The sequence below is a fragment of the Sphaerodactylus townsendi genome, linkage group LG05 (assembly GCF_021028975.2).
Source record: "Sphaerodactylus townsendi isolate TG3544 linkage group LG05, MPM_Stown_v2.3, whole genome shotgun sequence".
Taxonomy (NCBI): Eukaryota; Metazoa; Chordata; class Lepidosauria; order Squamata; family Sphaerodactylidae; genus Sphaerodactylus; species Sphaerodactylus townsendi.
This window is the reverse complement of record NC_059429.1, coordinates 15,808,247-15,824,267: the sequence shown is the minus strand read 5'-3', so window position 1 is coordinate 15,824,267 and position 16,021 is coordinate 15,808,247. Positions and strand designations below refer to the sequence as shown.

General features: G+C 47.3%; 1 protein-coding gene across 1 annotated transcript in view; it reads left to right on the top strand.

Annotated features, from left to right (window-relative positions):
* Positions 1 to 16,021, top strand: part of PTPRS (protein tyrosine phosphatase receptor type S) — a 362,151-nt gene that overhangs the window by 289,588 nt on the left and 56,542 nt on the right. The window contains 5 exon segments of the mRNA XM_048496069.1: positions 1,103 to 1,318; positions 5,748 to 5,905; positions 9,201 to 9,212; positions 10,520 to 10,587; positions 10,590 to 10,616. Of these exon segments, the coding sequence (XP_048352026.1) occupies positions 1,103 to 1,318; positions 5,748 to 5,905; positions 9,201 to 9,212; positions 10,520 to 10,587; positions 10,590 to 10,616 (481 nt within the window).

Here is a 16,021-nt window from a genome sequence, read left to right as displayed (position 1 = left end):
CAGAAGCCCATCTCTCCTTAAGAAATGTGTGCCAGACTTTTCCCTGAGATGAAAATGGGTACACGAACTGTAGGAGTGTCTTTATTAATTGTAAGGTGCCCTGTGTCTAATCAGTACAAAGACCTTTATTAGGCATATTTAGGCTACATAAAATTCCAACAAGAAAAGGTATAACATAGGCTATTAATTCCCTCTTCGCGACATGACCTGCAACCAGTAGTGAGCTGTTTTCCCTAAAATCAGAGGCTCATTACGATTAAATAGTTTTACCAGGCAAACTTTGGGAGACGCTTTACCCATGATTGATGCTAATAGAGATTTATGGAGGATAGCTTTAAAAAGGGCTTGGACAGATTTATGGAGGAGAAGTTGATCTATGGCTACAAATCTTGATCCTCCTTGATCTCAGATTGCCTTAGCAGACCAGGTGCTCGGGAGCAGCAGCAGCAGAAGGCCCTTGCTTTCACATCCTCCACGTGAGCTCCCAAAGGCACCTGGTGGGCCACTGTGAGTAGCAGAGTGCTGGACTAGATGGACTCTGGTCTGATCCAGCAGGCTAGTTCTTATGTTCTTATGTTCTAGAGCTTCCCTCTGTGAATTATATTTTGGACAGTAACGTACAATATGCTCCAGTTGTTTCCACTGCAGTAGGACAATGTGGGCATCCTCTGTCCGATAGGAGGAGCTTCTCAATCCGACCTTGTAGAAGGGCAGGGGAGAAGACATTGCATCTGGCTCTAGTCAGAACCCAGCGTTGTTTGGGATCTGAAATTTGTGATAGATAATTGGCCATCTTACCCATGTCGGGATTGATACCCAGGTGTAATGGGGGGCATGAGGTTGTTGCATGGCTGATTAAATATTGTTGCTCCTGATCAAGTGTCTAATCATATGAAGACAACATATTCATATTAGCTGGGCTACAGATATGTTTTGCTACGGTATCCTTAAACCCCGCATGTTTCTAGTCCTTAGTGTTGCAAAGACTTGGAAGCGTATGAACACAGCTGGGTGAAACCGGGATGGGTGCAGGAAGGCTTTAGCTCCATTTGGTTCCGGTTCGGTGACTGGTCTCTTCCCTCCCCCCCACCCCCCACCCCAGTTGATCCAGGACATCTCACGACTGCAGCGCCGCAGCCTCCGTCACTCCCGTCAACTGGACCTCCACAAACCATACATCACCGCCCGCTTTCTCTCCCTGCCCAACTTCTTCACCCTCGGGGACTTGAAGCATTACGACGGATTTGAGAACAAGGCCCTGGAGGCTGGGCAGAAGTATGTCGTTTTCGTCTTGGCGGTGCTGCGGAACGCTGAAGCTGTAAGTCTCACCCCGCCATCTCTTGTCTGGAATTACCCAAACTGAAGTTACGCATAATGTCGAAAGAACACTTAGAGATGTACATGTCAGTGAATTAGAACACTGACTTGGCTGTCAGTCTTCAGGCAAGCTAACTTGGGGGGGGGGGGAGTTTCCCCCAGATAGTAGCATGAAAATTTATCTTTCACCTTATGAGAGCCAGTGTGGTGTAGGTGTTAAGAGCAGGTGGATTCTAATGTGGGAAACTGGGTTTGATTACCCACTCCTCCACCTGAGTGGCAGAGGTTTATCTGGTGAACCAGATGTGTTTCCGCACTCCTGGGCTAGTCACAGTTCTTCGGAACTCTCTCGGCCCCACCTACCTCACCAGGTGTCTGTTGTGGGGAGAGGAAGGAAAAGGAGCTTGTAAGCCACCTTGTATCTCCTTACTGAAGAGAAAGGTGGGGTATAAATCCAAACTCTTCTTCTTCATTTACTAAATCATGTGTTCATAACCAGGTACTAAGATCAAGGAAGAGTCCCTCTTGATCATGCAAATCAAAGGAGGTTGCCTGGTGGACAAATGAGAAATTGCCTTTTCGGCAGCAGTCCCCCATCTATAGAACAGCTTCCCTACGGAGTTGCCTCTAGCCCCCTCACTTTTGGTTTTTAGGTCTAGTTCAGAGGTGTCAAACTCGTGGCCCTCCAGATGTTATGGATTTCAGTTCCCATCATCTCCTGCCAGCATCAGCATAGCTGAGTACTGGAAAGGACAGCATCATGATGGGAACTGTAGTCCATAACATCTGGAGGGTCGCGAGTTTGACACCTGTGGTCTAGTTGAAGAGTTTTATTTAGGACTGCATTTGACTAATTTAGTTTTTATTTATCGGTATTCCTAACTGAGATTTTAAACTATTGTCTTTCATGTGTTTCGTCACTATTGTTTTATTTATCTTGTAAGCCCCCTTGAGCTCCATGAGGTAGAGGCAGCTGATAATGTTGAAAATAAATAAAATTCAAGTTTTAAAAACTTGCAAAGGCGAAAACTGCTCTAAAGTAGGCTTTTTGGTTGACGCACAGGCACCAGCCAATACATGCCAACGTCGGTACAAACTGGATCCATTAAAAACTTTGCAAAATGTTTTCATAGCTGAGTACTGGAAAGGACAGGTATAGTTGGCTTGAACACCGTGACAGCGTTTCCAGCATAGCCTTGCAGCTCTTAAGATATTATTTGCGTCTTTATTATGAAGTGAACTTCTCAGTAGAAGGGGGATTAGTGCCTGGCTTTCCCACACAGAACATACGCTTGTCATTTTTTTCCTTCCCCCTTGAGTTACTGCTTTTTCAATCTTTTTGCATGGTTTTAACTCCCCTATTGTTGTCAGGGGGGAGAAGCCTCTCCCCCTGCCTTTTATGTTTTTAGATATTTGCTTTTGTAGTCTAACATTAAAAGGATTAGGCCGACATGCCTGTGGAAAGGATTTCCCAGGCGGATTAGCTCGTCTTGCGATTTCTAGGTTGTGGAAGAGGCCACGGCTCCTTTCGTGCATTCATGCGCAGTGCGCTCAGCCTAAAAGGTTGTGCTGGGTGCTTCCACGGCGCATGCAGCCCAGCGGGTCATCGTGTTTTATTTGCGAGCAAAACCGGTGTTTAAAGCATCACACCTAAATCTGGAAGATCTGGACTCCTATCCCTTCCCAGTAGGTTGGATAAATCTCTGGATAAGCATAAATTTTCTCAGAGCGGGTCTCTATCAAGTTTCCTTGCCCTGTCTGTGTTAGTCAGGGCTGCTTGCATGCCATGATGCCACAGGCGTTCAGAGAGTAGAGGATATTGTTCCAGTTTTGCTTTTTAAAAGCTTCTATAAACCTTAATGACCTGGAAGATACTCCTGGAAGGGTGAAAATAAACATACTTCACTTGAATGGTCCATGGATCTAGACCTGTTTGATTAGGCAAGCAGAATTGACCTTGGGCACAACCGATTGTTTGGTTTCTAGTGCTAGCCAGCTGTGCAAAGTGCAGATTGGCTGGCCTTTGCAACAATCACAAAGCCATTGCCCCAGTAGTTTTCAGGGGCGAAAAATCAGATTTGTTTTTAAGTGCCCTTTAACCAGAGAAGTTTACCAGGTGCCTGGGGCTTATTGCTCGAGCAACATGGGGAGGGATATGGCTACTGGTGCTGGAGTCGTAGCTAAGGATGTCCTAGATTAGTCCCCACTGGGAGTGTACAAGACACAGGCTCACTGCAATCTTGGTAAGTGAATCTGCTTGGAGCATGTCGCCTGGGTGTTCAACAGCACTGAGTCATCATCATCATCAACCTTTTATTGGCATGAGTTTAGAATACAACAGAGAGGTTGAGGAGAATCAAGTTAAAATAAGTAGGTTCAGACATTTCCAGCAGTTAAAACAATAAATAGATAAATAAACTAAAATCTGTGGCGAATCTGTTGTGCCAGCGCCAGGAATTTGGCAATGTCTAGGGATCTCTGAGGAGGCTGATCACAAAGCAGATAGAAAGATTTAACCTTGTCTGATGAATAGGCATAGTTCTCAGTATATGGGACTATATATTGTCTTCTAAATGAAGCATATAGTTCGCAATCTAGGAGGATGTGCTCGATTGTTTCAATGGCTTTTTGTGAGCAGGGACACGTTCTTTGTTGGTATGGGATCTGGCGAAATCTGCCGCTCAGGAGTGCTGAGGGTAGGGAATTCAGTCAGGCTAGCATTAAGATACCTCGGAGGTACGGCGAAGATAAATTGTAGAAATACCTTGGTAGCCCTTTACTGATGGGGGGAAGGTAGAAGCCCTCCGGTAAAATGCCCTTCATGCAGCACTGAGTCTTGAGTAAAGCATGTGCAAGGATTTCAGACATCAAAGTGCTTTGGGAAGAATGAAGAACTTGGATTCAAAGGGCAGGAAAAGAGATTCCACTTAAATATTAGGAAGGACTTCCTGACGGTGAGGGCTGTTCAGCAGCGGAATATGCTGCCTCGGAGTGTGGCGGAGTCTCCTTCTTTGGAAATTTTTAAACAGAGGTTGGATGGCCGTCTGTTGGGAGTGTTGGCCCTTGTGGTCTCTTCCACCTTTGTGATTCTATGAAATGAGATATTACAACCAAATGGAGTCCTGTACGCTGACTACCTTATGTTAATTTGTTTTGTTTGAAGCCTTCATTAGCCGCCGTTATCTTCTGTACAGAACTCAGGAAGGCTTGCGAAATAGATAAAATGTATAAAACAGAATGCGTCTTAAAATCACAATTTAGGGCTGCCAGTGTCTGGGTCAGGCATTCTCTGGACCTTTCCCCACTTACCTTAAGCCCCGCGCTACTCTCCTTAAGTAGCGCGGGGTCCCGGGGCACTCCCCACTGCAGGGGCGGCGACAATGCAGCCGCCCCGATGCTGCCACTGTCGCGCCCCCTCAGCGCACGTCATTCCTGGTGCTGGAGAAAACGGCGCCTTTTGTGCGCAGGGTCGTGGGGAAGCCAGGGCGCACGCCAGAAATGACGCGCGCAGTGAGTAGCGCGCAGCAACGGCAGTAGAGGGAAAAATGGGGAAAGGCCCTCTGTCACCTGGCTGTAGCAGAGACCACCAAGACTTTCATAATATCGTGGAAGAGAGTGAGTGTGGTGGACTGCAGCTGTCTTCATTAGGCCCGCTCAAGGTTATCCTAAACTGGCGGAGATACACAGATGCAGCAAAATTGTTGTTTTTGCAGACAGGATTGGGGGGCTGAAACCCAAAGGCTTACCCACTAGGATCGCCAGTGACCATTCAGAGGAATAGCTACCTCAGGGGTCTGCAACCTGTGGCTCTCCAGATGTTCATGGACTACAATTCCCATCAACCCCTGCCAGCATGCCCAATTGGGCTGATGGGATTTGTAGTCCATGGACATCTGGAGAGCCACAGGTTGCAGACCCCTGAGCTACCTTAGCATCTGCTGCATCCCAAGGCTACAGAATATAAGGCTACAGAATGTTATAAGGCTACAGAATGCATCCCATTCACAGAAGTTTGTGCCACCGCAGATTAGTTAGCCTTTAAGGTGCCCCAGGACTCTCCAGTTATCACGGCAATCCTCTTGTGCTGCACAACCATTCGTTTTAGAGGAAAATGAAGATGAGACAGGGTTAAAACCCCTAAGTTGCAGTTAAAGACAACTTGAGTTCAGCAAAAAAAAAAATTACAATATGTTATAAGGCTACAGGTGCTTCATCTCCCAAGTTTAAATTGTGCGTTACCATTGGTTCTCAGATTTGTATTTCTCTTTTATTAGGTGCTATGTAAACTCTTTGCTTGCGCCAATAAAGGATTTAATGTTTGTTTGTTCCATTTGTTGGTTCAGCATCTCCCTCTTGCAGTCTGACACGATGCCGTCGTCTCTCCTCCCCCAGTTCTGTTCTCAGCCTGCTCTGTTGCATCTCTCTTCCAGACATACGCAGCCAGCCCCTTCTCGAACCCTTTCCAGATAGACAACCCTGACCCACAGCCCAAGATTGATGGAGAGGAAGGCTTGATCTGGGTGATCGGGCCGGTCCTGGCGGTGGTCTTCATCATTTGCATTGTCATCGCCATCCTTCTGTACAAAAAGTAAGTAGGGTGTGTGGGGTTTGAATTTGTCTCTGCAATCTGTGTGCATTCCCCTATACATTGCTGGCTGGCCGCGGGGAGAGAGGGGGAGATATTTCTTTGCAAATCATCAGGAATGGCCTTGTGCTTTTTGCAAGAAATATCCTTTGGACAATGGGGTGCCTGGCTTTTGCTTATCCCCCTTGTGACATTTGCAGGGGGGGGGGGGATGCTGTCACTTGCAAAGAACAAACTCTGCCTCCCCCCATCCATGCATTGGCTATTAAGTGTACTTTGACTGTTCTGTGCACACACCCAGTTGTGCAGTCAATTCTGCCTGATTCTTCCATTTCCAAACTAAAGATTACTACAGAAGGAATGAAGATTATTACAGCACCTTCCTTGCTGGGAAACTTCCTTACACCAAGGCCCTTTAGGCATGCACTACTTACCCTGGAGCTGTTTGCTTCGCAGTGGTTTTTTGTTTACGCAAGGGTTCTCCATCTGTTAAGTGTCCCTAGCTGAGCCGGTTCACCATTTTTCTTGTCCTTTCCTTGCAGTCTCCATGTGGGGAGGTCACCTGCTACCTTTTTGTGTGCGAGAGAGAGAGATCTTTGGTCAAGAGAGAGAGATCTTTCGTCTAGTGCAGGGGTCTGCAACCTGCAGCTCTCCAGATGTGCCTGGACTACAATTCCCATCAGCCCCTGCCAGCATGGCAGTGTATAATTGCCTATGTAATGGTGGGAACTATCTTGCTGCCTCTTTTCCTTCCACACAGTTAACAATTGGCCCTGCTGGCAGGGGCTGATGGGACTTGTAGTCCAGACACATCTGGAGAACCGCAGGTTGCTGGCCCCTGGTCTAGTGTTACTTTGCTAGACCATGAAAATTTTATATAAATTTCAATCGACAGACCTTCAGCGTTAACATTTTTTTTAAGAATAAAACCCTTCTGATTGTTTTGAATTGGTGCCCTGAAGAGCAGGTGAAACTGTGGGTGGGGGAAGACCTGTTGGCGGAGGAGCGAGAAAATGCAAAGAAAGCTTAACACACAGTGACCTCTTTTGCTTTCCCTGCAAAGGGAGAGAAAAAGTTGCACTTTAACATGTTTTGAAAACTGCGGGGATTCTCTGATCTAAGATCATGGTGCGTTCCAAAGAGGGGAAAACATGTGTATAATCAAGAATCAAAGCCAAAGGTAATGTACGTTCAGTGCAGACCACAAGTACATGAATGGCCCAAGTGTTTCCTGGAAAGAATCCTGTGTAACCAACCATCGTCACTCATGGATCTCTTGAAGGATCCTTCTGGCACAATACTAGAGCAGCCTTTTAACCAACTATTTAGGGCCATGCAGTCAAGCATGTAGGAAAGAGATTTGGAGAGCTAGCACTGCGAAGGAGCTAACTTGTCAGACTAGGATCTCGGAGACCCAGTTTCAAATCTCTGTTCAGCCATAGAAGCTTGCTGGGTGTTCTTGGGCCAATCAGATATTCTCAGCCTAATGTGCCCTATAGGGTTGTTGTGAGGATGAAATAGAGAAGGGGGAGAATTAAGCCACTAGGCAGAAGGAAGGCAGAGTGCAAATGAAGTAACATAAACAAATGGACCTTCCATGTGCTTGAGCATCCAGCTCACACTAGAACAGGGGTCTGCAACCTGCAGCTCTCCAGATGTTCATGGACTACAATTCCCATCAGCCCCTGCCAGCATGGCCAATTGGCCATGCTGGCAGGGGCTGATGGGGTTTGTAGTCCATGAATATCTAGAGAGCCACAGGTTGCAGACCTCTGCAATAGAAGTTAACTGTGTAGAAGGAAAAGAGGCAGCAAGATAGTTCCCACCATTACATAGGCAATTATACCCTCGTAGGAAACCATACCTAATGTTATGTCAGACTTCTTCATTTGTTTGTTAAGATGTCTATACGTTGCCTATCCTGCCAACCCCCCCCCCCCCGATTTGCGTTTAACAAACAATTAAAACTGAAAACGGACAATTAGAAGAAGAGTTTGGATTTATACAGCCCCCCCTTCTCTCCTGTAAGAGACTCAAAGGGGCTTACAATCTCCTTTCCCCCCCCCCCCCCGCCCACAACAAACACCCTGTGAGGTAGGTAGGGCTGAAAGAGCCCCGAAGAGCTGTGACTATCCCAAGGTCACACAGCTGGCATGTGTTGGAGTGCACAGGCTAATCTAGTTCCCCAGATAAGCCTCCACAGCTCAGGCGGCAGAGCGGGGAATCAACCTTGGTTCTCCAGATTAGAGTGCACCTGCTCTTCACCACTACGGCACTGCTGCTCACAAAATTTCAAAATTAGCTGCTAGACTCCCCCTCCCCCACTTTTATGTTGAATAAAACTGATAATGTGGATGTCCTCTGTACATCTGTTGGGTAGGGTGCCCCAGTATTTTGGCGGTGCCACCGAATGAGTGAGCCATAGCCCATCAGACAGCTTCAAGGGAGGGCCCAACTAGAAGGCGGAGGTGATTATTGGAGGATCTAAGGTAGTGAACAGGCTCATGAATGGGAAAGGTGACCTGTTTAGCAGGTGGGCCCAACATTGCATGCATGTAGTCAAAACAAGCGCCTTGAGAACATACTGATAGCCAATGTAAGTGTTCCCATGAGTATGCTGTAACCAGGAGGCAGAGGTCATACTGAGCCCGGTGCGCACTCTGTGTTTTCCGCCCCACTCCACAGCACCCCCATTGTGATTTTAGCACAGTGCAGGCTGGAGACCGTGGTTCATCTCTTTCAGGCTGGGGTCTGCCTGAGGGAACCACACTTCACAGGAGACCTTGGGGCCTCGCAAAGGTCTCCTGGGAAGTATAGTTCTACCCAGACCGCTTTCCTTCAACCTGAAGGGGAACAGGCATTGGCTTCTCTAACCTGCACCTGTTTCTGCTCAAGGTAAGTGTGGGGGGGTGTCATGGGGGGGGCGGTACCTTTCTGCCCCCCCAAGGCATGCTTCAGGTAACTCCCCAAACCCCGCCTTCCCCTAGTAGCTCCGCCTCTGCCAGGAGGCAAACTGTCCTGTTTGGCCCACATTGTAGCTTGCAGCTAGTTTTAGGGGTGGCCCCACACAGACCACACTGTAGTAGTCTAGCCCTGAAATTATAGAAACCTGAATCAACTTGGCTAGTTCAGCCAAGCCTGGGAAAGGAGATAATTTTTCCAAACTGGCTAAGATTCTTGGTTTTTGTAAGGGGGTACTAGGGGAGGGCTGGGTATAGGTCCCTATATCTACCACTCCCTTGCTAATCCTCACATTTGTCTTTTCTCCCTCCTGCTTCCTTACTGCTTTCCCGGACAGCAAGCCAGACAGGTAAGAGTTTAAAAGGCTTGGTGTCTGCTCTGTATTTCTGGCGCAGATGGCAGCTGGGGGTGTTTTAGGAACTGAAAAGCAATAAGGAGAATAAATATAGCAATAAAATTCCCCATGTTGAATTGCTAAATTGTCACCAGTGCTAAAAAAAAAATGCCAACCAGGTTGAACCTCCAAGTAAAACTAACCCAAGCAAAAAGTTATTGGAAGATTTCCAAGACTAGGACACAAGGACCTCTGTTGAAGAGACATCTTGGGATCTGCATTATAGAATTGTGAATTGTATGAGGAAAGTGGATAGGGAGAAATATGTCCTCAATATAGAATTTGGTATAAGCCTAGAAAGTTGATTTGCAGTTGGTTAAGGAGAAAATAAAAAAAGTTTGCTTTTTCGACCTTCACAGTTCATACATTATAAGCCTTACCTTTATTGGGGGGAGCTGGATACCGAATTACCTGAACTGCTGCTGTATTATTAGCTTGTTCTCCCACTATTTCTTTACCTTTAAGGATTATTTTTGAGTACTGACATTGCTGGGGTTTTGTTTGGGGTATGTGTGTGTATATCATTTCCCCCCTCAATCTTCCATTTTAAGCTGTCTTTATGTGCAGGGAAGTGAAATGTATAGCAATATAAACAGTGTAAAATAAAAATAAATATCAAGTGAAATTATGGAATTCAGCACCATGAGACGTGGTAACAGCAACTACCTTGGATCAGTAATTCCCAAATTGTGTGGGCCACAAGAGAACAGAACAGCATCAGTTAATTCATGCAGAGGATGCTGTCTGCAGTCTCTCTGCTTGATTTACTGCTCCAACATACCTCCTCTCGAACTGTCTTTGGCAGAGCTGAGCAAATTTGTCCTTGTCCTTGTGTGGGACCCGACTGGATCATGCAACTATTTCCAATTCAGACATGTAGCAGACACTCAGAGGAGTCTACCTTCTGTCTCTGAGTGAGTCTGTGCTCAGGACTTGCCTCCTTACAAACCAGAAAGTACCCCAAGAACAATGACTTGCACCCTTCTGAGTACAAATATGTCTCTCATTTGAATTCTGAATTAATTTAATTCTAAATTCTGAATTAACTTAATTCTGAATTCTTTAGTTAAGTGTGTTTCAGCTTTCGGACTCGGGGAGCTTTTGAAGGACTGCACAAGTAAACTATAGTTTTTGCAGCTTTTACTGTTCAACTTTTCTTGCTGCCAGAATGATTGAGCACCGGTGACATAGCACTAAGCATAACTGGGCCCGTGCAGCTGAAATCTCTTTCTGCTTTGCTTCCCCTTCTTTCTCCTCCTAAGTAAACGAAAAGACTCTGAGCCAAGGATCAAGTGCATGCTGAACACCGTAGAGATCGCTTCCCCACCACCCATGATCCCGTGGAGATGAGGCTTATCACTCTAGACTTGTGGTAAACCGGGTTGCATTCCCCTTGCCCCACAGTGTTTCACTTAGGGGGCTTGTAAGAAAGACTTGTCCATCTCCAGCAGCAGCTAGTGTGGGTGAGGGGGTTGGGCGTAGACTCATCGTCTTTTCTGACTTGCAATGCTGACTGCAGCTGAGATGGGAAGACGTGGCCATCTTTTACAGTGGTGCCACAATCACATGCGTGCGAAGAGGCCCGCGGTGACTTCCGGCCACGGGACCACATCTGTAATCATTGCATGACTGTGTGTGTCCATTTATGTGTGTGTCACAAGTTGGGTTGCAAAAAGTCTGTGGAATTAATGCACTGGCCACAGAACCCAGCTTCCTGCAAATTTCAGCTTTTCAGCAAGGAAAGCAAGATTCTGATCCTTAGGACCGCAAAAGCGTTCCAGTTATACCTGTCAAAGCCGGACAGGAAGGCTGGAATCGGTTTTCCAATGTCCAGATGGTCCTTTCTCCCTTCCAGTGACAACCAAACCAAGTCCAGATTACGCAAGGTTGTGATAAACGCAGGATAAATTACGTTATGTTGCCCTATTTCAACTAATTGTCTCAGTGCTGAATATGAATTACCATGGTGGGATTTTTTAATCAGAGTAGGTTTCTATTCCCATGCCAATTCTTAGCGCATTGACAGCAAAGGGTCTTCCTGTCTTCCTTCTTTAACGGCCACTGGATTTGGCATTCTGAAAGGTCAGTACGCCACCATTCTTCCAGATCATGAGACGAAAACACCCAGCTCTTTTCCCTGTCATCAAGAAACTCCGTCTCCTGGGAGCACTCACTTTATGCAGCTCTGCTTGTTTCATGCACTGTGTCAATACGAAATCATATGTTAACACCTAGATGCTTAAAAATAAATTTATGGCAGTTTTCAGTTTTAGGGAAGCAAGTTGAGGCAGGCTTTCTTTTGTGATTGCACGGGAGAAATAGCAGGATGCGGAATTAGATGCAGAAATTCAACTTGGGGTGTAGTGGTTAAGAGCGGTGGACTCTGATCTGGAGAACCGGGTTTGATTCCCCGCTCTTCCACATAAAGCCTGCTGGGTGACCTCAAACCAGTAACAATTCTCTCCGAACTCTTTCAGTCCCACCTACCTAACAAGGTGTCTCTTGTGGGGTGGGGAAGAGAAGGTGGCTGTAATTGGGACTCCTTAAGGGCAGAGAAAAATGGGATGTAAAAACCAGCTCTTCTTTAATATAAGCAAACTTCCAAGAACACAGAAAGATCAGAACAGTCCTACTGGACGAGACCAGTGGTCCATCTAGTCCAGCATTCTATCTCACTCTGTGCCCTATCAGTTCCTCTGGAAGGGACTGGAGCGCCTTCCCTATGAGGGAGAGGCTGCAGTGTTTGGGACTCTTTAGTTTGGAGAGGAGACGTCTGAGGGGGGGGGATGCTGGGATTGAAGTCTATGTACCATGCATGGGTAGAAAAATGCTGGACAGAGAGACATTTTTCTCTCTTTCTCACAATACTAGAACCAGGGGGCATCCATTGAAAATGCTGGAGGGAAGAATTAGGTCTAATAAAAGGAAACACTTTCAATGCAACATGTGATTGGTGTTTGGAAATATGCTGCCAAGCAGTGGGAGGTGGCAGGATGGTCACTAACCTGATAGCTTTGAAGTGGCTGAATGAGACTTTATGGAGGAGAAGTCGACGAGGCCACCAATCTTGATCCTTCTTGATCTGAGATTGCAAATGCCTTTAGCAGACCAGGTGCTCAGGCAGAGTTAAGCAGCAGCAGCAGAAGGCCATTGCTTTCACCTCTCCTCTGCAGGTGAGTCTCAAAGGGCACCCAGGCCACTGTGGTAGCAGAGAGCTGGACTAGATGGACTCTGGTCTGATCCAGCTGGCTTGTTCTTATGTTCCTTTGGGAGCCCCACAAGAGGGCATGGAGACCAAGGCCTCCATGTTGCCTCCTGGCACTGGGATTCAGAGGTTGACTGCACCTGAACAGCACTGGCGTAATGCCCATTGGGCAGGGTGGGCAGCTGCCCAGGGCATCACCTGCAGCACCAAAATGGCTGGGTTCAGTTTTGGGCATTTTAGTGGTTTTCCATTTGTCTGCAGGGGCGCAGTTTTCAGGCCATCTGCACCACACCCCCCAGCGTATCATCAGGAGTATTGCCCTTATGCTACTCCAAGTTTGCGGAGGCTTGGTTCAAGGAGTCCAGTTATGGACTCCCAAAGGTGTTCTCATCCCCACTGTCACCCAGCCAAGGAGATGGGGGCCAGCAGCCTTGAACCATAACTTCGGCCCCTGAACCAAACTGCACCCACAATTTGGGGGGTACTCACTTAGGGCAGTCTCTTTATGAGGTTCCTCGAGCTTGAGATCGCCAGGACTTCTTTGAAGGTAATCCCTCTCATTGACAGTACGACAGTAGTTAATAAAGATTCTGGGCACTTTGATAGCCTGCAGGGTGTTGTTAATTGTACCAGGGTATCATCTGATGTTCTCCGTTTTGGTGCAGTTTATCAGGGGGCCAAAGCTGGACCTGAGCGGCAGCCCCATCTCCCCAGCAAGAATGAGATTGGGCACCCTTTGGAGTGGTCCGGTGAACTTTGGACCCCTAAACCAAACCGCACTCAAACTTGGGGGGGTCCCATACACAGTTTCCAGATGATAAATTCCGAAATTCTTGGTGCCGATACATTCAAAAGCACCCCCCTGCAGGAACATCCCAGAGAAATTTGCCTCCAAGAATCTTTGTGTGCCGCATTGCCTTCTGTATTGCTGTCCATGGTTGCAGGCTGTGGAGGTATCGAAGGCACAGTCTCAAAACCAGGGACTCATCAGGAGACTTCCTGATGTATTGTGCCTCAGGAGTTTGGTGCAGTTTAATCAGGGGCAAAGCTATGTAACCTGAAAACTGTAGCCCCCATCTCCTCTATTAGGCTCCCATTGGAAACAATGGGGGATAGGGGCACCCCCTTTGGGAGTCCATAACTTTGGATTCCTTGAACCAAACCTCACCAAACTTGGGGAGTAGCATAAGGACAGTCTCCTGATGATATGCTGAAATGTTGGTGCTGATATGTCTAAAAATGCATCCCCTGCAGGCACCAATGTCCTGGTGCCAAAAAATTTGGTCGTAGGAGGGCCCGCCCATGTAACCAACTCCAGGGCTCTTTGCCCAGGGCTGGCTCTGCTCCAGGCTACTACACGCCCCTGCTGAACAGGGAGCTTCCTCGATCACAGAGATCACAGCCGTTCCTGGCTAAATCTCAGGTGCCAAAAGCAGAGGTTGAATAAGTTTTCCAATGTCAGTCAGGTGAGGCTTGGGGGCGCTCTTTTGCCCTCTAATCCCCCCCACAAATAATTTATGCCAACCGAGCAAAAACTGTGACATGAAATGTGATTGGGGGCAAATGCATTTAATTTACATGGTTTATAGAGCACATTTCAATTTCCCTTGGTGTAGGGATTTAATTTTTCCTCCCTCTAGCCCTGCTTCCAGAGGGCAGAGACATTTGCAAACATGCCGTGTAGGGTCTGCAGGGCTGTGGGGGAAAACAGTCTTCTGCATCAACAAGCATTTCTTTCCTCCCACGTTTTATGTGCCTCAGACGCCGTCTTCTGCCACCCAGGATGCTGAAAACGCCCCGTTCCTTGCAAAACTGCAGAAGCGTTGGCACAACACAAATGCGAACGTGGCGATCTCTTTCTGTCTGTTCAGTCTGTGCGGCAGGGTCTCCTTTTATACGGTGCCGGTTCTTTCTGTAACATTTGCTTCAGCTGTGAGCGCAGAGGTATATGCGGCAGCGATGGGGCATCTGCATGGCAGATTTCCTGACACTTTCCTTGCTTCACCCCCTTCCCATGGCTGCCTTTGAACCTCCCAAGCCGTTTCCGGAAATTTTTTCCAGCCTTTTTAGCCCTAATTGCTGCATTACTGTCCAGTAGCATGAGGGGGAGTGGCAGCTACAGGGGATGGAGGCAAGTAAAATGATGCCAAGGGGGACAGGACCAGTGGTGGGATCCAAACATTTTAGTAACAGGTTCCCATAGTGGTGGGATTCAAACAGTGGAATTGCGCCTAATGGGCCAAGGGCACAACTTAGGGGCGCATCGGGCATTCCCAGTGAGGGGCATTAATGATTTCTCTGTTACTGTAAAAAACTCTTACTGTAAAAAAAAGTTCCTAATTTCCATCTGGTATCTTTCTGTCCATAATTTAAACTCAATGTAGCCAGTCCTCTCATCTGCTGCCAACAGAAACAACTACTTCTCCTCTAATTGACTGCCAGTCAAATACTTAGTACTTTCAAATACTTCATTTTGTTTCTAGAAATCAAAAGAAGGATACTTTCCTAAAACAAGGAACTTTACCATATTTCTAAAACATGTTTTTAAAACAGCCCAACAGGGAGAATTATCCCGTTTTCTACCTTCAAGCTACCAGCCAGCCACATAGGGAAACAACATAATGAAGCAGTTGTATAAAACAGCCTCGGACTTTACACTCCTTCTAGGGTGCCACCTCACCCCACATTACTCCAGTTTCCCTGTCCTGAACTCCGCAGGGAGTTCAGGGGCAGGGAGCAGTTGTGAGAGGGGTCCAGGCATGGTCCCGCAATACATATCCAGGAAGTGGTGCCTAGGACTCCAGCCCCCCCCCCCCCACACACACACACACACACACACTCCCCCTCACTACGCCACTGGTAGAATGGACCCTTGCCAGTAGCAAGTTAACAAATTTTATTTATTCATATTTCTTTTTATTGCATGTGGATTTCTTCTAAACCGCTCTCCCCCCCCCTCAGGGCGTGTGACTCTGAGTATCTAGACAGCTTGCACTCCAGATGTTTTGGGACTACAGATTCCCATCAAGCCCTGCCAGCATGGCCACTTAGCCATGCTGGCAGGGGCTGATGGGAATTGTAGTCCAAAACATCTGGAGTGCCAAAGGTTCGCCACCACGGCCTAGGGGCTCAGGGCAGTGAACAACAATGATAAAAACAGCTTAAAATGTAACATAAAACTGATCAGCAGCAATAAAACCCAGAACCGTACAACGTCAGATGGCGTTCCACCCTCCCACCCTCCCTACCATTATGCCCACAGGAGGCCAGATGAAATGGCAGCGATGTATTTAACCAGGCTGGCCAAATGCCTGGTGGAACAGGTCCGTCTTACAGCCCCTTCGGAAACTCTGCAGGTCCTGCAGGGCCCTGATCTCCCTTGGAAGTCTGTTCCACCAGGTAGCGGCCAGATCCCAAAATGAGATCTCAAAACCACTTGGAGGTCTTTTAGATTCTTCTTTCCATCTTTGAGCTTAATAACAGCTGATCATCCCAAATGTGTGCACTACTAGCCTTCTGCTTCTCTTCTAGCATGTTCATCATTCTGCCCCGAGACGGG